Source organism: Cynocephalus volans, chromosome 12 (assembly GCF_027409185.1).
Source record: "Cynocephalus volans isolate mCynVol1 chromosome 12, mCynVol1.pri, whole genome shotgun sequence".
Lineage (NCBI taxonomy): Eukaryota > Metazoa > Chordata > Mammalia > Dermoptera > Cynocephalidae > Cynocephalus > Cynocephalus volans.
Window position 1 is genome coordinate 46,134,190 of NC_084471.1, and position 23,421 is coordinate 46,157,610.

Below are 23,421 nucleotides of genomic sequence, written 5' to 3' on the forward strand. Positions count from 1 at the left end.
AGCAGAAAATCAAGGCCTTTGAAATCAAATCCCTTAGTTACTATTCTGTTGTGAGTCTGGGAAAGTAGTAAACCAGAAAGACATCAAGTTGCAAGAGAGAGAAAACCAGATATTTAGAGTAGAAGTGACAGTGTTAGAATTGCTTAAATCTAGCGCACTCATTTTACAGATTTGGAAGTTGAAACACAGGGGTTTAGGTTACTTACTGAAAGTCCAGCTGTGTGAACTTGAAAACAATGTTTATTCATAGAAAAGTGGAAAGTAAAGATAAATTTATCTGACAGAGTTAGGAAGTTGAACAGTTTCTTCTTTTGAGTAAGGGTTTACTGCTGCAACATATTTTTTTCTGAAACATTTTTTTAATAGAAATTAGAAATAAACCAAATTGTTACTGTTTTTTTTAAAAAGCCATATATGAAGACCTTGGTTTTTTCCCCCCCTAGACTGTATTAGTCCAACAGAACTAAATTAGGGTATCTGTGCTTTACCAAAATGGTAATTATAACAGACAGTAACAGAATTACTGGTCTAACAATGAGAAAGAGAGATGTGTATCTGTTACGTAAATATATGGGCCAACCTGGATACGCAACAGAGTAGTAACCTGTGAAACAAACAGAATATCCTCTTAGACACTGTTTCTCATAACGCAGTGACAAAATTCACATAGCTCTTAATGAAACAATTTAAGATTTATATACATACGTGTGACTTTGTCTCGCTGTGGGTTAACTGTAAAGTGAGGGAAAAGAGGAAAAAAATTAAAAGGGTAGGTATAGGTGAGACTTCTGTTTTATTCTTTTTTTTTAATGTCTTCTGGCAAGTGATGAATCTTTTATTTCTAAAAGCTAAGTCTTTAATTGTAAGCATTAACTGTTGGCTTGGCTTTACTGCAGTGATTTGCAAAGGTTAATTATTCAAAAATTTTTTTTGTACTAACTACTAACTTGGTATATTTAGCTTCATATATAAACTTTTTATATGAGAGGAAACTATACCACTACTATAAATGGAAAATCATTTTACATACTATAACTAGCAGATAGTAAATACAATTAAAAATTAAGTTTAAAATTAAGACATTAAAGTTTAGAAATAAAAATTAAATATTAAAAATCATGTGAGCAATTTATTAAAATGTTTTGCTGAAAATAAGTTTCTCCATGAGAACAGTGATAATGTTTATGATGAGTCAGTAGTAAAGAGACAGTGGCCTCTCTCATCTATCCCAGTATCTCATTAATCAGTAGGACATTTGGCTTTCAAAAATCATAAGTACTACTCTCCTTTTACTGAGTTTTATTTATATTTTGACATTCAGAGCACTAGGAAGAAATAAATTCTACAACTGTCTTTAGCTTTCTTAATGCTTTCTTTTATTAAATAGACACCTTCTTCATACCAGTTCTTTTCCAGTTGCTATTGGATGCCTGTGGTGGAATGCATCAAGAGCTGGCCCTCTGGATGCTTGTGATCGTCATACCTGTGTTGGGCTTTGTCTGTGATGAATTACCATGAAGCCACTACCCTAACTTTTCTTGGCAATTATACCCATGAAATCAAGGGTTTGGTGTTCTAGTTATTTTTCCTTGTATATATTCTTAAAATATGAAATATCCAATTATTAAAACAAATGCACATCCATGCACTAGCTAAAATCATCTCCTGTGTCACTGGTATGCCAAGCATATTTTGCAGAACAGTCCTGATTTGGCGTCTCTAGGTATTCATTGAACTGCCAACAGTACCTAGAAGGCCATGAAGGAATTTTCTCGTCCAACCCTTGCCATAATTTGTCAGAGACAGCATCTGTTAAATAAAAGCTTTCATCCTAAACTTTACCCTCATCAGACTTCATATAAAAGGGGAGATGGTTATTCTTAAGTTTTTTTTAAATCACAAATCCTATCATTTATGCTTTCAAATAAGCTTACATTTATATGAAAGCAGAAACTACATAAATCTAACTTTGTGAATAGGAAATTAGTGACAGGATTAATCTGGAAGATGTTGAGAAGTCACCTAAAGTAAATGGATGATGAGTTTCACATCTTATAAATACCATGCAAGTCATCTTGTGTTTTCCCTTTATCTTAAGAGCCCAGGGGTTTTCATTATTGGACTACAGCTTTAATCTTCTGAATTTTATCCCACAAGATTAGAGAGCATCTCAAGCTAGATCTTCAACGATCAAAAGCTAAAACGCCAGCAATATTTTCTTCTTGTCATTGTGGTGTGGTGGTGTTACTAATTTTCGTTGAATTGTTTTACTAAACCTGTGGAAGGTTTTTACCTGTTGTGCACACTTTGCTATTGAGGAAATAGGTCCAGAAACTTGCCCAAGGTCACAGAGATGGAACTGGAAATTGAACTGGAAGTTGGCATATTGGTTTAAAATCTATAGTTTTAACACCTGTGTTATACTGCCTAACTTGGAAGAAAAAGATATATATGCTTTGTAGTGTTGTAGCAACATGAAAGGAGAAATTCAGTTAATATATCAATACCCTGAGAATAGATCACTTGCAGTGTGGCTAAGTGTTACTGAGTTATCTTAACAAGATTTATGTGCGTGGAATAAAGAATGGTTGGGCTGGGAGAAAAATGACTGGCTCAGAAAGCCAGTCTAAAAAGTGCTACTGTACCTGGAGTAAAGATAACTCAGTGTTTGTAAATGGGAGGAAGAAAACAAGCAAAAGTTTAACAGAATTTTATAATTTTAGGTCTGGAAGGGACCTGAGAAAACATGTACGCAGTGAATATTTTTTTCCAAACAAAATTTCATGCAGTGAAACTCTATTTACCCGGGCTTCCCTCTACTCTTAGTACCCCACCCCAGCCCTGCTGCTCTGAAGTTTCCTTTGTTACAGATGTGGACACAGAAGTACCACAGTATGTGCACAACTGTAGTAGCTTAATTAAGGCTTCCCTTCACACCATGTGGAAAAATGAAATAAACATACTGAGGTAGAAGACGTGTCTGGAACAGGAACCAGAAATAAACTCTTGGCCAATTATTAATATTTCAAAATTACAAAGTAGGATTATGCTAGGAAAATTAGTAAAAGGTCTTTGGAAAGTTATCTTAATTCACCTTGTACACCCTTACTCCTTAAATGCTGTATTGCTAATAAAAAGTACCACATTGTGGCTTTATTTTATTTATTTAGTTCTACAGATGAAGATGCAAGCCTTGAGTGCCTCTGACAGACAGGTAGGGCCACAAAATACAGAATTCCATTTTTATGGATGACCTGGTTATGCACATTTTTGATCTTACTGAAGTTAGCAGATCTTGGGTCTACAGTTTACAACACATTAGTCATTTTTTGTTAGGTCAATTAGAACTCAATAAAAAGGATATGATTTGTTTCCTTAAGTTTATCTTAAACATATATTCATTCCTAGAACAGCAAGCCATTGGTTTGTTTGCTCCTTGATGCCGAGTTCCTTGAAAATACAGGAGTACTTCAAAACGTTCGTGGAAAAATAGAATTAAAAGATAATACGAATCTTTTCATGAATTTTTTGATGTACCCTTGAAACTATTAGGATAAAACAAATGTTTGCACTCTTAATTCTGTAGAAAGTTTCAGTAGTTTCTATTACATTGTTTAATTGGTATATTGTTCCTTTTACTCACCACAGAGATTGTCCAAACACTTGTCATTATTGGGGCAGGTGCTGCAAGTGGCTCCTTTTTTATATGGCCAAGTTGGGTAATTTCCTCTGTAAAGTAGAAGGTGGCTGCCCATTAGGAGAAAAATTTTTTTTCAACTGCAACTTTCTATGAATCCTTGACTAGATCCAGAAGAATGATAGGGTGGAAGTCCAGAGATCCCAAGAGTTAGTAAGTGAAGAGAGGAAAGCAGAAATGGAGGGCTGCTATTATTCAGAGTTTATTCTATGTGTCTGTGTCTATGAATCTCTGTCTTAATTTACATCATCTCATTTAGTTATGTCAACTCTGGCAGGAAATTATTTTTATTTATATTTTACAAATAAGGAAAGTAAGGATTTAGAGATTAGTAACTTGCCCAAAATCACAATTTCTACACATCAGAGTCAGTATGAAACCTAGATTTGTCTTAACTAAGGGCAGTGCTCCCTTTACTTACCCTCTGGCCTGTGTGATTGCTGCCATCCAAAAAAACTATTTTAAAAAAGCTATCATGACCCATATTTACTGTCCTCTGTCTACCAAGCCTTTGTAGTTTTCATTGGATAGGAACCATTTGGCCGGGGTACTGCCTTTCAAAAGAAGACAGTGAAATAATGGGAGAATTTCTAAAGTAAGTACGATTTGTTTTCACATAAAATGTGATATAAATAAGAACTAATAATTTGTGAGCACTTTCCATGTCCTAGGTACTATAAGCATCCCTGAATGAAATAATCTTCACAACAACCCTATAAGGGAGGCACTATTATCATTCTATCCCCATTATATAGCTAGAGACTGAGATACAAAGTATAAATAATTGACCAAGGTCACAGAATAGAAAGTAAAATAATATCCAAACATTTATATCCCCATGAACATCTTTAGTAATAATGAGAGGCTGTACGTTTGTTTCACTGAATCTGCCATTACACTAATTTATTGGAACTCTGCTTCTGGAATGCAGTTCTTAACTTTTTTGTGTCATGGTACACTTTGGCAGCCTGGTGAAGCCTATGGACTTGTTTTCAAAATAGCTTTTTTGGTTTTTATTTTTAAATGCATATAAAATACATGGGATTACAAAAGAAATTGACAAAATTGTAATAGCTATCACGATGTAAAAAAGATTTGTGATGTAGTAACAGGTGCTTCTCTATTAAGCATTAAGTAAGATGTAGCAGAGGGTCTACAGTAATTTCAAAGTAGTGATGAACGCAAACTATATTTTGAGGTATTTGCAGCAACTGGAATGTAATATGAAAATATCTGTGACATTTACAAAGATACAGGTACTACTAATACAAAGTCAGAGTTGTTAATACATCCGTGGTGTGTTGTCTTCATTCATAGTGGAAGGGAATGTTATTTTCAATAGAGATTAGTGAAAGAAGTAGCTGTTTTTTAGTCCATGTTCATGGACTCCCCTTCCCCGATACTATGCATTTACCTTCAAAGTTAAGAATTCCCCTTTAGAGGCATAACTTTATGTTAACTTTCATTTCTAACTCAAAACATATGTTCCAATCTTGTTTAGCTCCAAATTAATTGAGGTTGCTTCCGAAAATAAATTTACCCTGTGCTTACTCTATACCATGGAAAATAGCAAAGCAATACAGTGGAGATTCTAATAGCAATTACAAAAGAAGTCTAAAGTAGAAATTAATCATTAAAATATCTGTCATTGTTAAAAAATACAATACTCATTAAGTGGTTTAAATTCTGGAGTGGTTTTAATAAAATCATTTATGCTACCTTATTCTTTAATTGTGCATTCAAACTGCAAAGGAAAGGGGAAAAAATAGCTACTTAAAAATAAGCTGAAAACCAAGGCAGTTGTGAGTTCTAAGGAAAGAGCAGAATTCATCTTGGAGGAAACATGCTATTGGAAAGGCCTGGATTTGTCTGGATGGGAGTGATTAGGACAAAGGGACCTAAGTATTCTGCCCAATAAAGGAGCAGGAAGTTTTCGTATTTCCCCTACTAGCCTGAGAGATAAGAGGGTTGAGACCCTGGGGAAGAGAGAAGACAAATCTTTAAAGAAAAAGATAAATATGAGTAAGGATCTCCAAGGCAGTGGTGGCCAAAGCACACTAGGTACTGTACTATCTGATAGTCAAGGTGCTTTAATTCTCTGTGCTATAATCCTCTGTTCTACTAATCCACTGAGTAAAGTTCCATTAAGCACTATAGCTTCACTCAGTGGTGTCCAAGACAACGAAGAAGAGCTATAGATGACTGGTGAATAAGCATCCATACCCCATTCTGAGGAATTCTCATATTGGAGAGGATAGTGGACTTTTTATAATTATGTAGAATGGGGGTGTATGACTTTTTCTTTGTATATAAAAGGAAAAAACCTCAGATAGCAGAAGGAAATAAGGACATTCCTAACTGGTCTCTGTGCTTTCCCTCTTAAACCCCTCCAACCCATTTTCCACACTTCATGCAAAATGATCTCCATATTTAAAGCAGGTTTCATCACTCCCCTGCCTAAAATACTTGGACGTCTCCCTCTTCTGATTTGAGTAAAGCTAAACTCCATCATGATGTACAGGTTCTGCAAGACCTGTGCTGCCTCTCTCCCCCTAGTTTCACCTCATTCAATGGTCCAGGCAACCTGGTCTGTCCCTTCTTTAAACTTGCCAAACTCCTCTCCACAGGAGTCATGGAGTTGTTTTCTCCACCAGACAGCTGTTCCCGAAGTTCTTTTCATACCTGACTCCTCATTCTTCACACCTAAGGTTAAATATATCACAGAAAACCCTCCCCTGATCATTTTATCTTAAATAGGGGCTTTGCCTACTACAGAATTGTTTATATTTCCTTCATTTCATAAGGCAGTTATTTTGTTTGTATTTTTATTGTCTGTCTGCCCCATAAATATAACTTTCATAGGGGCACAGACTGTGTCTGGCTTGTTCTCCTTTGAAGCTCAGTAAACAAATATTTGTTGAATAAATGAATACACGAAGTTAATCTTTATAGAAACATTATAACTTTGGTCATAAATTTTACAAATTAATATTTTTTATAACTCTGAAGGTCAATAAAGTGAGCTTAAACAGGAAAATTCACATTTGCACTTTACTAATTTAAGATAAAATAAAAATAATGAATACTTTTCAAACAATCACCATTGCCAGGCATTATATATACTTGGTGTTTTACACAGCTTTCGTATGAAATTTTCATGGCTACCCTAAGTGGTAGGTGCCATTATTATCCTGCTCTTTTTGAGATGAAACTGAGATTCAGAGCATTAATTAACTTGTCCAAGGTTACACAGTAAATTAACTAACTGTATTTTAACCATTAAAAATGTCATATGAAAAGTTACCACTGATTAAATTATGGCTTTGACTAGTTTTTCCTGAGTTTCCCTTATTTTCCATCTCTAGAATTTTAAATCAAAGCTGTTATCTTCCGAATAACATTTGGTTTTAGTCCCCTCTCTCCCACCCATACTCAATCAGAATATCAACATCTGTTCTGAACATTACTTCAGGAAAAGAGAGATGGGTTTCTTCCATGCAATCTCCTGGAATCCAAATAAAATTAAAGGGCAACGAATTAAAGAAAAAACTGTTGTGTATACAGCAAAGGGCTAGATAGCTTTAAAATATAAACAATTACTATAAATCAGTAAGAAAAACACTCCACTAGAAAAATGGGCAGACCACATGATTCACAGAAGAAATGTAAAAGTTATGTGAAGAAATTTATAATCACCAGTAATTAAAGAATTGTAAAAAGAAACAAAAAAAACCCCAAATTAGAAAATACTTAAAAATTGTAATGTTCACTATTGATAACAAGTGTAAATTGATATAATGTCGGAGGTTAATTTGGCAATATGTATTTTAAAAACAAAAATGGTCACACTCTCACCTAGTAGAGAGTTCCTAGTTCACTTCTAGGAACTGTAGGGAAATAGAAGTGACTGATTTATATACAAGGTTCTTTACCAAATATTAAAAGAAAATATAGGGAACAATCAAAATTAATCAGTACGATGAGCTGCCGTCAAGAGCACAGACTAGAGCCAGATCAAAGTCTAGCTACGACATTCACTAATGGCAGGATGGTGAGCAGGTTACTCACCCAGTCTGTGCCTCACTTTTCTCATTTGCAAAACAGGAGTGATAATAGGACCTATATCACAGATTTTTATGAAGATTAAGCTAATATATGTAAAGCCCTTAAACAGTGTGTGGCACATTGTTAAGCATTATATAAGCATTATTTATCATTGTTTTTATAATTATTGAAATCATGTTTAAAATTTTAATGAGAAGAATGTTCATGGTATAATTAAAATAAAAAATAGAAAATGTGTATTTCCATTATGATTGTAGTTTTCTCAATATGTGTATGATGCACAAGCACACATATGTAAGTTTAAAAGAAGTGTGTGTGGGGGGGGGGGTCACGTGTCTTCCCTGTTTCCCAAAGGAGGAGGACTATCTATTTTAAAACCACAACTGTCAAAAGTAAATGAAATAAATTATATAAATTAAGGAATGAAATTCATAGCTCTTTTCATTTTGAAAATTGTATAAAAACCACTGTTTGTAATAAACCAGTAAATATAAAGTAACATCAATTCTTCCATCTTGTGGTGTTATTACCATATCCAACTAATTTACCTTCCTGAAAAACATTTTAGTCTTGCTACTCTTAAAAATATATGTGTGTTTATTTATGTAGTACTTATAAGAGGTGTACACACACATTATAAGAGGTGTACACACACACACACACACACACACACACACACACACACACACACACACACACACACAGAACAACGTACCAGAATGTTAATTGAGTAGATATCTGGGCAGAGGAACTAAGGGTTACATTAATTTTCTTCTTTATACTTTATTATACAGATTTTCTATAATGAAGATGGATACTTTTAAAATAGAATATCTTTGTTTGTTTTTTAAGAAAGAGGTTTATTCAGGCACTTACGCTGGTCCGTAGTTGCATATAAAATGTGCTCCATTAGAAAGACTTTCAAAGCCAGAAACTCTAGGGCAAAATTGTACTGCACAGCCAACTTTGTAACTATCTGCCCAAACAACCTGAAAGGAAATAAGAATTTTAAACAGAGGGAGATATAATAAAATGAGCATTTGATTATGATTAAGGCTTCGTTAACATGGTGAGGTGTATTCACTCCAGTTAGAAGTTAAAACTACTAGGGAAGTTTTAGGTGCTCAGAATTTAGCTGGATACTTGTAATTATTACTCGGAATTATTAATTATTATTGGGGTGTGTGTGTGTGAGAAAGAGAGAGACAAATATATAATCAATAACTAAGATCATTTTTGAAAGTTAGTACAATTAAGAAATAAAACTGCAGAATAGGATAGAGAGTGACTGGTGGGGAAGAGGGGGGCTGCTTTAACTTGGGTGCTCAGAGAAGACATCCCTGAAAGGAGCCATTTGAATTGAAACCTGGACCATGAGGGTGTGGCACTCAGGATGAACATTCAGAGCACCTAAATTTTGGAGGAAGAGCATTCCTTGCAGAGGGAACACTAGGGGCAAAGGCCCTGAGATGGAATTTGCTTGGCATGCTAGGGTGGCAGAAAGAAGGCACGTAGGGCCAGGATCTCATGAGTGCAAGAGAGTTGTAGGCCATGAGGTTCAAGGCAGAGGAACAGACCTTGGGGATTCTTGCAGCTGAGTGAGTGATATGCTCTTTTTCATGTCTTAAAATGATTTCTGTGGCCTTTATGAAGTAAACTTGCAGGACTGAGAAGAACAAGGGAAGAAGAGGGAAGTGATACTGGAGGCTGTTTCAGTGGTGCAAGAATGACAAGATGCTGACTCACATGTGGATGGCCAGTGCAGTTCCTGAGAACTGATCAGGTTCATGGCTCAGTTTAGAGGTAACATGGAAAGGATTTGCTGTTGTTCGGGGTGTGGGGTAAGAGGGAAAGAGAAAAATAAAGTTAGAGTTTGGGGCCTGAGCAGCATTTACTGAAATGGTGAAAACTAGGCAAGAAGGAGGGTGGGAGGGATCATGGGCAGGGGGTTCCGTATGGAACATGTTAATTTTGAGCTGCCCATTGATATCCAAGTGAGGGTCAACTTGGCTGTTGGATATAACCATCTGTAGTCTGGAGGATGGCGTAAGCCTAGAGACATAAATCTGGAAGACATGGGACTAGATTAGATCACATAGGTAAATATAATAGATAAAAAAGTATATGAGAGTCTAAGGTAAGGAAACCAAACACAAAAATAGCCAGCAAAGCAGATGGAAAAGGAGCGTCCAGTGACACAGGAGGGAAACCAAGAGCAGAGCTGGCTTGGTGGGAGAGCGGTCTGTGCTGTCGCACTGCAGCCCGCGCTCAGCAAAGCTCCCCACTCAGGTTAGATCAATGCTGTTGCACAGCTTAGCACTTTCAGTGGGACTTTTCCCTTGTTTTTTGCATAAGGTATTCCAGATTTTCATTTTGTACTGGGCTTCACAAATTATATAGCTCATCTTGACCAAGAGTCATAGAAGCCTAAAGAAGAAAGCATTTAAAGAGCTATTATCTGGAGATAAGCCAGCAATTAAATGCACTCCTTTTTACAATGATACCTAATTACAGTTTAAATAATTTTTTATTCGTATTTTTTGAGCAATTTTGAGACAAGTATTGTGCTAAGTATGGGGGATGCACAAGTGAATGAGCTAGAGCCAGTGGGTGCCTTCCCTAAATGTAGAGAAAAGCAACCAGGAAACCATTACACAAGGGTTTTTTTGACCACTGTGAAGGGGAAATGGAGGGGTGCTAGGGGCATAGATAGCATGGGATCCTTCTTTGAGGAAGTGAGGGAGAGCTGGAGCTGGAATGAGCTGGTCTGAGAGCCAGGAGAAGTCTTCCAGCAGAGGCAACCTGGTGGGAACCTGAGGTAGGGAAGACATTCACAGACTGAAACAGAGGCCAGTGGGGCTGCAGAAAAAAGGCAAGTTGCCTTAAAAAATAAATAAAAATCACTCCCTGGGGAGAGAGTATAGAGTAAGGGAAGAGGGGAGCTGAGGATGGAGCCTGAGCTTTTCCAAGGTTTAATAGTGGGTAGGAGGTGGGGAGTGGCTGAAGAGGTGCTGGGTCCAGTGCCAGTGAGATAGGAGGTGCTCAATTACCATGGTCTCGGGTTACAGGACACACCTCTGGGTTTCAAGCCACTCGCGGAGGTCTCAGGTCTCTCCTCTAGGCCCTCCCCTAGAGGAGAGTTACTGCTGCTTGTTAGACCTATTTTTGGCACCCAAATGGAAATTGAGAACTCAGGGGCTGGCTTATGCAAATCCAGTGGCTGGACATGCTCAGCAGACAGGGGTTATATAACCCTGGTAGACAAGCATGCTCAGTGGAAGGGAGTTAATCCTTTGAATCACCTTCCACTAGGGAGGCTAAAGAGCACAGAATATTCTTGAATATGCCTGATGCATGTGATAAGATTTGACCAATGAACATGCTCCAAAAAGAGACCAATGGAGCAAGTGCAAGACTATGTTACATAGCTGGGAACCACCCCCTTGCTTGAATATTTGTTAGATTTTATGAATATGCATTAGATAGCTAAACTATAAAAGCTGAATCCTGGCAGAAGGTAGGGTTTTTGCTCACTTTCTTGGGGCCAACCTGCACTTCACAGGCCAAGGTGTGCATGCTTTCTTTTGTATCAAACTTACTTTTGGAAGGTGGCTGCTCTCTCTCTTGAGCCAATCTGCGCTATGTACTGAACTGTAAGTATGTATTTCTTACTTTTATGTTAAACTTGGTGTGGGCCCTGCTCAGTCTCTGGAGCTATGCCACACTCTCTCTCTGTGAAATCTGTATCTCTTCATTATATTAAACCTCTTCTCACTTTCTACTGTGACTCTGCTCTTGAATTCTTTGCTGTGGCAAAGTCAAGAATCTGGTAAGAGGACGGGGTGGGTTGAGGCCTGTTATCTGGTCTCTCAGACCCTTCCTCCAGCATCATCAGGGAGGGCTGCTGCTCTTGCCATCTGTCTCCCCCTCTTTGGTTTTGTAACTGGGGAGGGTATCCCTACTTTTTCTCTCTCTCTCTTTTTTTGTCAAGGGAAGGCAGCTGGCTGTTACGGGGATGTGAACCTGTGACCTTGGTATCATAAGGCTGCACTCTATGTGCAGGTAACATAGGGTTAGGGTTAGGTGCCCTAGGTGCCCTCCTTTGTCAAGGGAAGGCTCACCTCCCTACTTGTGATCTAATATTTCTCTATGCCCAGGAATCCCCTGCAGGGAACTACAGCCTGGATAAGCAAGGAAGCACCTTAGGCCTCTATCTTGCAGTGAGAGCCTAGCTTTATGGGGGTTGTTAATCCCCAGATTTGATCCTTGTATGCAAACTTTTACTTTCTGATTATTTTTGCTTTATTTTATTTTTTTATTTTATTTTTTATTTTTTTTTTGCCTTTTACGTGACTGGCGCTCAGCCAGTGAGTGCTCTGGCCATTCCTATATAGGATCCGAACCCGAACCCGTGGCAGGAGAGTCGTTGCGCTCCCAGCGCCGCACTCTCCCGAGTGCGCCACCGCGTCGGCCCCATTTTTGCTTTATTTTTAAAATCTCTCTTTTTTTCTTTTCATGCATCTCAAAGTGATTTGACTTGGGGTGCTTTGTTTAAAGATATCTGGGCCCATCTCAAACCTACTAAGTAAGAATCACTGTAATTGTCCTTGGAATCTGTTCCTTAGGTAATTCTCACATATGCTAATTGCAGTCAATGTCATCTCTATTCCTTTTACAAAGCACCTTAGCTCATTTTATATTTTTTATCTTTTGGTCTTTGAATATTTTCTTTCATAGTGTTGTTGCATCTCAGATATCTCTGCCCCCACCCCCATGCTTTTTTCCACAAATATGCAAATGTTAATTACCATTCATTTTGTGCCTTAGTCTCTTTTTTATTAAAGTCAAGTTTATTAGGGTATAATTAATATACAGTAAAATTCATTCCTTTTAGGTGCACACATTTCTATGAATTTTAAAAAAAGCATATAGTTCAAGATACAAAACCATATTCAAGATATAGAACATTTCTAAAGCTGGCCAGTTAGCTTAGTCAGTCAGAGCGTGGTGGTGTTAACACCAGGGTCTGGGGTTCAATTGCTGTTCTGGCCAGCAAAAAAAAAAAAAAAGAAAAAAAAATATATATATATAGAGAGAGAACATTTCTATCACCCCAAAAAGTTCCCTTCTGCCCCTTTGTGCTTAGCCCCCACCCCTAATCCCCAGTAATGACTAATCTGTTTTCTGTTCCTGTAGTTTTTGCCTTTTCCAGAATATTATACAAATGGAATCAGTTTAAATGTAGCTTTTTAAAAATGTAGTTTCTTTCACCTAGTGTAGAATTTGAGATCTGCTAATGTTGCATTCATTAGAAGTCACTGCTTTTTATTGTTGAGTAATATTTACTGCATGAATGGACCACAGTTTATTTATCCATTCGAGTTGGTCTCTTATTTATTTATTTATTTATTTTATTTTAACTTCTCAATATACGTTATAGTCGATTTTCATGACCCCTTACCCGTTCCTCTTCCCCCCTCCCTCCCCTCTCCTCCTACATCATATCTGTTCACTTGTCTTAAAAATTCAAGGAATTGTTGTGATTGTTGTGTCTTCTTCCCCCTCACCCTTTGTTTGTGTGTTTATTTATTTATTTATTTTTAGCTCCCACAAATAAGTGAGAAAGTGGTATTTCTCTTTCTGTGCCTGACTTGTTTCACTTCATATAATTTTCTCTAAGTCCATCCATGTTGTTGTGAATGGTAGCATTTCATTCTTTTTCCTAGCAGAGTAGAATTCCATTGTGTAGATGTACCACAGTTTCCTTATCCACTCATCTGATGATGGACATTTGGGCTAATTCCAACTCTTGGCTATTGTAAAGAGTGCTGCAATAAACGCTGAAATACAGGTGTCCCTTCGGCATGATGATTTCCATTCCTCCAGGTATATTCCCAGCAGTGGAATAGCTGGGTCATATGGTAGATCTATCTGCAATTGTTTGAGGAACCTCCATAGTTGGTCTCTTTTTAAAAGCTTCGTGGGCATTCTGATTCTTGGTTAAACTTGCAGGCTCTGGAGTTCATATTACAGGTTTGCCACTTACTGTGTGATCATGGCCTTAGCTTCCTTGTCTGTTCAGTGATGGTAACAACAGTACCAACTCCATAAGCTTATTTTGAAGATTTAAATGAGCTAGTAACAGAGTGCTTAAAACAGCTTCTGTAATATAGCAAGCACTCAGCAAATGTTTACATTTTATTCCCTTACCACTAATGTTCTTCTTCTTTAAAAAAGATACAACTCTTTTTTTTTTTTTTTTAGGCAGATATCTGTTGTATGTTTTCTTTTAATTTTTCAAATACGGTAAACAAAAAACACAATTACAAAAAGTAGTAAGAGCTATGCATTGTGGACAACTTAGTGCGGGTGTGGTGTTAAGTACTTTATATGCAACATCATGTTAAATCCTCAAGTAGATGAGAGACTGGAAGTTAATTCTGCCCAGCCAAGAAGTTCTGTGAGGACAGTCCATGCCCTATGCAAGACGCTTTCAGAGAGCTTTCCCTTCTAGCAAGTCCTCCAGAACTACGAGCCACTCTTTTTCCAACAGAAGCATTGCATCTGGGAAACCTGGAGGGGAGGGACATGTTTCTCCCTTCTCCTAACGACTCTTTTCACCATCTTTCCCTTTCAATTCTCGTGTAAGTCCATTTGGTTAATTACCAGAAATACAGTAATATTATAAGATATATGAAGCCTGCTAGAGAAATTGTGAAACACATCACATTTCCATTGGTTCTATGAGTGTAAAAATAACAAAAATTTCAACTGGGGAGGGGTCCTTGGAGATAAAAACAAAATTAAGATCAATAGTGCCATCTAGCGGGAAAGTCTAAGCACTACCAAACCTAAATAATGTGCTACCCTGCCTAGATATTTTAGTCAAACTACTCCCAAACTTTTCGAAGTGGAACTGTCAGCAACGGAACATCTAATTTGATTAATCTTCCATATTAATATACCAAGACTTTTCCTCAATGCCAGACTGTCTCTGCTGAAGACAGAGCTAACGTGTTGAATTAACACATCAAGAAATATCACATCTTTCATGAGGAGATAACGGATCTGAATCTATTTTCTTTATTCTGTACAACCAACCATCATCCCCAAATCTGCAAATAGCTTGATTTTTCAGTAGAAGATGAAGACAAAAAGGAGGTTATAATATCTACTTAAAGATAACTTTCCAACATGAATTTAAAAGGACAACAAAATTTCTTATAAGGATGAAACAGGAAATCTTTAACCTAGCTATCAGATCCTTCTTCCATTATGATTCCTGGAAAACCAGCCTGTGGAAGGGACCTCACCTTTGTTCAATACCTACTAAATACTAGTACTTTGTTAGATAATTTACTTACATTGCATTATTTAAGCCTTACAATATATTTGATATCTGAAACTCAACTCTTCCTCTTACTAGTTAAATGACATTGGAGAAACAGCTTCATAACCTCTCTGAGCCTACGTATTCATCTGTGGATAATAGCACCACACTTACAGGTTTGTGATGAGAGTTGAATGAGGTCTTTAGTGGAGAGCTAAACACCACGCTCACTTAGAAGGTGCTGTTGTTTCTTCCCAGACTAAGGGGTCCTGGGACATCCTCTTTATGATGAGGGTCCCTTTTTTGAAGAGGGCGTAGAATATAGTGGTCTCTTAAAAAGAACATATTAGGATCACTCTGCTTGGGCTCTAATATCTGTATGCAAGGAACTGGATTTTAGAAAAGAAGCTTTTCATGTCCAAAACATTAGCTCTCTTTTTTTTCCCCAGATGTAAGAGGAAAATTCACAAGTAAGCTCAGTTACATTTGAGAGGGTTATCTGTGAAATGTCAGGCCCACATGACATAAACTTGAGTTTCCTCCTCTTTTTTTGACTCCCTGGAATGAAGGACATGGGTTGTCTTAACTTGCATATTGGAGCATGATTTAGGAGTCTGTTGTCAACTTGACAGTCTTCTGACCTCTGTACATTTGGCATGCTGAGCTAATCGCCATTCATCTGAAGTACCAGGTCCATTCATACACATTGTTCGTCTTCTACACCTTGTTAATTTTGCTTGGAATTCTCTTCCTGTTCCTTTTCATCTGACAAACTCTCACCCAGTTTTCAAGCACCAACTCACATGTTTCCTGCTGTGGGAAGTCTTGCACCTCCTTTTGGCTGGAAAAGTTGCTCTATTCTCTTTGTTCACATGACCTTTGTCGGTTTCTTTGAATTGCACTAGCCATGCACTGTAATACCTCCATTTACAAATATGTCTCTCCCCCCAAAAACCTTCACTCCTAAGGGTCAGGGGCCATACCCAGTAGTGTCCCTCCTCCTCTGCCGCACTCCCTATTTCTCCTCAGTCCCACTGCTCTGGGATTGTACCCCAATAAAGTGTTAGCACATAAGCTATTGTCTCCGGCTCTGTTTTCTAGAAATTTAGACTAAGACATATCATAAGTGCCTGGTGTAGGGCAGTTGCTTGAACACTGACTGAGTAAATGAGTTGGCATCTCCAAACTGACAATTATCTGGAGATTTAAACACCACCAGGCATAATGGCACCAAGAAGCACTTTAGGCAATCTGGATTTGGTTTTCTTTCCCCCTAGGACTTGTCGGAATACAAGGAAATTTACTTTCTGGTTAAATTTATTTGTAAATATCAACAAAAATTGTTGGTTTATGGGATAAATTTAGGAGAAACTTTATTTATATTTCCAAGAAAGAGCCCAATATTACAGATGATTTGATAGTCTTTTTTTGCTCACAATAATCTTGAAATGCAAATTTCACTGAAATCGGCCTTTTTCCTCTTCTGAAATAATTTCCTATAACTGTGCCAGACTTGCTTTACCTATAACACCAGTGAGACCACAGGTTTTATAAGGTTGATCTGGAATGAGAGTTTTTCTAACATGTTGCTCCTTAAAACCACCTAATATTTCAATGCTTGTTAGAAATGTTTTTGCCCTCATACCTCATTTCAACAGATTTTTGTAAGTTAAAGCCAATCAAATATAGGCGAAGTACCTTTAGTTCTTGTTTTGACAAAGACTGCCAGAAAACAAAAGTAAATAAACAAAATGGGGCCAGAATAGGAAAACAATATGTTAAGAAGACTATAGAAAATGCTACCTAGGAATCTGTTTCCATCATGTTGCAAACTTTCGTTAGGGTTAGAGAGCCAAAATCTGTTTGAGTAAGAAAACCAGTCTCAATGGGAGGCTCTGCATGTAGCTATTGGAACTAATGATGTGGATATTAAGGGCAGACTATCCTCAGGATGGTTTGTGTAAGTTTATACATTGGCCTCTCCTTAGGGGCTGGAACTGTTGTTTTTTCCTTTCTTGTGTGGCACAGTGTCTGGCACACAGTAGATTCTCAGTTGATGCTTGAAAGAATGAAGATTGATGTTTCTCTGACTGTGAGGCTTATTTCTCCTAATTTCACAGTCCCAAAACAACTGCCTCAAATTTCGTGGAGCACACATGTCAGCTGGAACCTGGAAATCCATTCTCCTATAAGGTCCTTTGATTGCTCACAAACGCAACAAAGGCAGGAGAATAGATGTTATCAGAATTGGCCAAAGCTTGTCCAGATTTGGTGGGCCTCACCTATTACCTATGTCCACATAGCTAAACTCCTTAAGCACTATCTCCTCTGGTGTTTGAGTCTGTTCCATTTATTTATATTTTTTAGTAAGCCTGTAACCCCTCCTCCCTCACACTTACAAGTATACTAGCTTACTATAAATTTTTTAAACACCAGATTCCAATGTTTTCCTCACCCTTGAAAGGTTTCAAGATAGTATAGGGCAGATACTTACCTGAGTGTAGTGGCCACAGACTTTTTTGCATTTCAAAGTGTTGAAGTCATAGTATTGGATTTCATTGTACCATGCGGTGATGGCTGAAGACACGGAAAAGATGAATAGAGACCCCGTCCAGATATTTTCTCCCAGTGAAGTGAAGTTTGGGTGCAGCTTGTGGGGTGATTTCAGCTGTACATTATGTGCAAACTGACAAGTTTTTGCCCAAGCCTTTGCAATTTGGGCTAGTGCTGGGTCCCAAGTCTGCAAAAATAAATATTAAACAATAAAGAGGGGTCGAGAATGTTACCAGCAAGGTGATTGGGGTGAGCAGAGTGGGAATTTGAATGGGAAGCGAGATGTGGAATAGAGAGGGAACCACAGCACATAGGCCGTCTGTAAATATGGTCTTCAGGCATTGACTAGGGCTGGGAGGAAATATGATCATCTAGTTTCATGAAATTTATAATCTAAGTGAGAAAACGGTGTGCGCTGTGTTTCACATATTTTACGTAATTGAATAACCACAGAAAGGTTAAAAACCAGCTCAAAGCCACAGATCTGGATTCAACCCCAAGCCTCACTGAAACAAAATTCCACCCACTCCCCAGATACCGAGCTGCTTTCCTGAGAAAATCAGTACTCCGATGGCAACAAAAAAGTAAATGCAGAGATAAGAAAAACAAACATCACAAAAAATAACAAGGAAGAAAACGGCGAAAAAAGATAAGTGAAATCTACTCATGACCAGAAGAAAGGAAGTGTCCCCAAAAAAGAACTAAAACGTACTTGCAGAGCTTGCTTCTAACAAGAGTTGAGCAGGCAGGGCTAAACTGGGTGTGTTTTGATCACAGACTGTGAATTTACTAAACACATTAATCACCAAAAAAAAAAGAAAAGAAAAGAAAAGAAAAAATCATTCAAGATTGCCAAGGATCTACCCCCAAAGTCAATACCCAGTAGTTGTTTTAGTGACTGACTTATACCACAAATACTGATATTTTCCTTACCATGTATAGCATATCACTGGCTGTTGGATTCACCTCTGATCGGAACTTGTTATGAATTCGAACACAGTCTTGAACGAAATCTTCATTGTCGATATCTGGCAACGTATTTGCTGTATATGAATCACTGGAGACGAAAGAAACCATCCAGGCCATCGTAGCAAGTGTGGCTTGCATGCTGCCTGCCTGGCGTGGAGCCTCGGGGGCTGCGGTCCCCAGCCCCTGCAGTTTCCGCACCTCTCAGCGTCCTCAGCTGGCAGCTTCACAAAGCAGAGCCGACTTCAGCTTTTTGAAAACGGAAAGCAGACGGTGAGTTCATCACAAGTTTTAAGAAGTGGGCTTCTCCATATATGGTTTGCAGCTCATTTTCTGCTAACCCTGTCTCTTCTGCGGTTCTCAGTTACACAGCACCTATTGCAACATAGATTTTTACAAGGCTGCATCAGACTTTCTTCTGAGTTGAGGACTATTTCCAAAGGAAATTCTGGAGTCTCCAGAAATAACGGTCTCCAATTTTTTATGGAGGTTCTGGTGATTAAATAAAAACATGTCTCTTACTTCTACAAACGTCTTGCAAAATGCTTTTAAAAGCTTTTATTTTTATTTTTTTTGCAGCCATATCAGCACACAGTAGTTGGATACTTGGTTAACATCACAATTTGACCTAGAATTCATTCACAACAGTGGGAGAGAGTGTGTGTGTATGTGTGTGTGTGTGTGTGTGTGTGTGTGTGTAGCTGTAAGGCCTTAGATAAATTTCCTAACTCTCTAAGCCTCAGCCACTTATTGAATGAAGCTAATGAGACCTTTTTTTTACCTCTTTAATCATAGAGGTTCAGGGGGATCAAATGAGCGAGCTAATATATAAATTTGACACATTTAAATTCCTGCTCTGAGTACTCAGCTTGGTAAAATAGAGATAAAAGCACAGGCTCTGCCCTCAAGGAGCTCACAGTGGTAAGAGCTGTGAGATGGTGGTGACAAAGGTGGTCATGACAGGGGCTGCTGGAGATCCAGGTAGAGGAAAGCACAGGGAGGTATTTATTCACAGGAGAGGATGCTTAACCCATGCAGGAAAGGGAAAAGATGGCCTTCTACCTTCAGCGGGTGAGGACTCGGCTGAGGCTAGAATAAGATAGGTGTTGATCAAGTGAAAATGGGCTGGAGAGATGAAGGGAACTGAGGATATAGAAACTGTATATCTATTTGTGAAGCTGGAAACATGGTGTCATGGCAGGAATAGGGAAAAAAACACTGCACGTTGTCTCCCTCTGTAGATATGGTCTTCCAGTATTAATTCTGGCTGTTAAAAAACATGACATCTGTTCTCATGAAATTCAAAATCCACATGGTGCTTTCATGCTAGTTGGGAAGAGGTTAAAACTCTTTGTGGTTGCTTGAGCAATCTCTGTTGTACACGTAATACTCCCAAGAATAAGCAATTTTTTTTTTCTTTCTGTACTCAAATTTTTTTACAATGAGCAATATTATCTTGGTACTGAAATGAATGAATCATTTTTTTCTATAATTTCCTGAAAATAATCAGTGTGAAGGTTAATTTTAGGTGTCAACTTGATTAGATTAAGGAATGCCGAGAAACCTAATAAAGCTATCTTTTTAGGTGTGTCCATGAGGGTGTTTCCAGAAGAGATTAGCATGATAGCCTGAGTGGACTGGATGGGAAAGACCCGCCCTCAATATGGGTGGGCACCATGCAATCCCCTGGGGGCCCAAAAAGAACAAAAATAGAGAAAAAGGGTGAATTTCTCTATCCACTGGAGCTGGGATACACTCTTGCTCTCCTGTCTGTGGACATCAGAGCTTGAAACTCCAGCTTTTGGGTTCCAGGACCCACACACCAAGGTCTTTGGACTTTGACTAAGCCATGCTGCTGGCATCCAGTTTGCAGACAGCGTATAGTGGGACTTCTCTTCAGAATTGCATGAGCTAACTCCCCTAATAAATCCCCTCTCATATATTTATATATATATCCTATTGATTCTGTCTCTCTGGAGGACCCTGACTAACACGGTCAGCAAAAGGGTAAGTTTGCCATCACAGAGACCATTTTTATGTTATTATGTAGAGCAACTGAACTTCTCAGAGTCACAACTCTCAGACTTCTCAATTCACATTACGTTTCTGCAACAAAAGCTCATAGAAGTGGTTTGTGCCACAGAACAAGAGAAACTTTTACCTGGAAACAAATGCAAGCCTCCACCTAAGGCTTACAACTTTGCTCTGGGTTTTTCCGCTACTTAACCAGGGTCTCCTTGATAAGTGTGCATGAGTGTTAAGAAAGAGAGATTTGTTTTCAGCGCTCATCACTAAATGGTGGCATTTTAGGAGATTTTTTTTAAAACCTTTTTTATCCTTTTCTGTGTTGTTTAAATTTGTTTTACAATGAGAATATACTATCTTTTATAAACAGAAAATAAATTAAAACTTTTATTTTGGAGAGGAAGGGACTCTTCAAAATCATGCACAAATTAGCACATATACCCAGCCTGATAAACTCACACATAAATAAAAGACTGATGGGATATCAATAATTCCAGTATTAATTGTGGTTGTCATTGCATGATAGGCTATGTCTCTCTATCTCAGCATGTTTTACTAAAGTGCTTAAAAAAGCAACAGTTTGTGTAGCTAGAGATAATCATATACATTATATGAAAAAATCTCACCCTTGCTATACTGTTCTAGACATATCCGTTTAGATGCATAATGAGCTTTTTTATTTCTGGGAGAGAAATGATGTAGAATCCCTATAATCCCGCCCATTGTGATTAGATTCTGTAAACATTTAAGCTCCAAAAGGCTCTAGTCAACATTCCATTGGAGCTGCAGGTGGGGGTGAGGGGTAGGGATGGACAAAGGTCCAGAAAACAAGTGGGACTGTAATATTTATCAACCAAACACATCACTGTTAAATTGTCTGTGTGATAACTTTAACTTAGCATAAGCCAGTTTTATATATACCAGTGTGTACAAGTTAATTCTAATTCATATCCTAGAAGTAGTTAGCACCAAGTACTCTACTCAGGAATTCACACTCCAAAGATGGTATTAGCAGCTCAGATATGGTTATGGAAATTGACACTAGAGTTTGTTAATTAGAATAGGGCATGTTAGAGAATAATTTTCACTGGCAAAATGAGTAATGTTCAAGATGGATGGCTTGTAGGAAGATTGAACACACCCCCCTGCCGTTGAATGAATGAGGTATAAAGAAGCAGAGCACAGATCTCTGACATCACTGGTGCCATGTTCAAGGCAATTGCCACCTCACAGAGGGCCCTGTCCCCTGCCCTGCTTCCAAGCCTGGCCAGTCCTAACTTTAGAATGTCTACTGAATGAGCGTCTCACACAGCTTATGGTTGGGGTGTTAAAGGGCAGAAAGCAGGGCTATTTTTGTAACTGTTTGCTAACTAATGTTAAGACATGTAGCAGAAATTGTTTAAGACTTGCTCTCTTAGTAGCATACTTTTGAGCTCTTTTACCTGCCCATAATCCTGCCGACTGGGCCAACTGTCGAACTAGGGCTGGGTCCTAGTGCTCACAGACCCCTCAAGCCCATTCACAGACTGGGTCACATACCCTCCACACACAGGTCTCCAAGCTAGGTTAACCAGCAAAAAGGTCCTTGTAGCCATAGATCCCAGAGCATGGCCAAACCAATGCCGGAAGCGGTCAACACCAGCCAAGATGGTGGCAACCCACATGCGCACTAACTGCACCCACACACAACTTATTTACAAAGAATGCGCAGCATCACCCACAACCGGACCTAAGGGAGAGGGCCTGATTAAACTATTCCATTTTCCCAACACATACCCATCAGGTATTGAGGTTGTTAGGGAGCAGTAAATAACCTTTGCCTAACCCAGTTTCAACTGCTGGAGCCAGGCTCCTCATATTAATCAAAAGAACCTAATATCTGAGGCCATGCTAGCTTAGGTTATTTGGCAGCAGTGATAAGCACCAAGCTAGACTTTTTCATATTCGTTATCTCACTAGGTTCTCATGATAATCTTGTGAGATATATATATACAGTTGTCTCTCAGTATCTGTGGAGGATTGGTGCCAGGATCTCCTGTGGATACCAAAATCTGTCTCTGATATAAAATAGCATAGTATTTGCATATAACCTAGGAAGCTTAGCCAGGAGACTGTTTTTCTAGCCCCCTTAATCATTCTGTCAGCTACCTAATTTCTTTTAATAATGTCTTTTCCACTTAACTTTGCTAGAGTGACTTCTTTTGTCTGCAACTAAGAATCTTGACTTTTTGAGGAAGAAGAAAAAAAAGAAACCAGTACACCTCGGAAGATCCCCTCTCTCAACATTTTGGTGTACCTATGTCAATCATATATACATATTCTCATATACGTGTATGTATGTATCCAAATATATATATATATAATACGCATGCAAAGATTTAGTTAAGGGTATAATTTTATGCAATTTTGTATCTTGCTCTTTTTCTTTACTTACCATGATTTCATAAATGGTTTTGGTTATTATAACTTTTTATAAACATTTGAGTGCTGTACAGTACAATGTTTCCTCAAATGAAGGCATCATAATTTACATAACACATTATAGTTGGGTTTTCAGATTCCTTTCAAATTTTCTTTATTATAAATAATAATGCTGTGAATATATTTATATATAAGGCATATTCTATATTTATTAAGATTGATTCCTAGAAATAAAATTACTTGTTAACAGTGTGTGTGTTTTAAAGATTTCAAATATAGAGTCCAATTACCCTCTTAGAACTTGTTCTAATTTATGCTCTACTTCCATCATCAACATCTGGGCATTGAGACCGTTTATTATCTT

At 38.0% G+C, this 23,421-nt stretch overlaps 1 protein-coding gene across 1 annotated transcript; it reads right to left on the bottom strand.

The window, feature by feature from the left end:
* Positions 1-449: 449 nt before the first annotated feature.
* Positions 450-18,752, bottom strand: GLIPR1 (GLI pathogenesis related 1). The gene is made up of 6 exons (XM_063076286.1): positions 18,579-18,752; positions 17,587-17,832; positions 8,639-8,751; positions 3,644-3,729; positions 706-732; positions 450-604 (listed from the first exon to the last, which is right to left on the bottom strand). Exons 1-6 carry the CDS (start codon positions 18,750-18,752, stop codon positions 450-452), a joined length of 801 nt encoding a protein of 266 aa, XP_062932356.1.
* Positions 18,753-23,421: the final 4,669 nt, after the last annotated feature.

Excerpts from the sequence above, each read along its gene's own strand:
- GLIPR1 (XM_063076286.1), bottom strand. The coding sequence starts at position 18,752 with ATGCAAGCCACACTTGCTACGATGGCCTGGATGGTTTCTTTCGTCTCC. Across the intron at positions 17,833-18,578 it reads CCAGTGATATGCTATACATG|ACTTGGGACCCAGCACTAGC; the intron begins GTAAGGAAAATA and ends TTATTTTTGCAG. Across the intron at positions 605-705 it reads ACAGCGAGACAAAGTCACAC|GTTACTACTCTGTTGCGTAT; the intron begins GTATGTATATAA and ends TTTGTTTCACAG.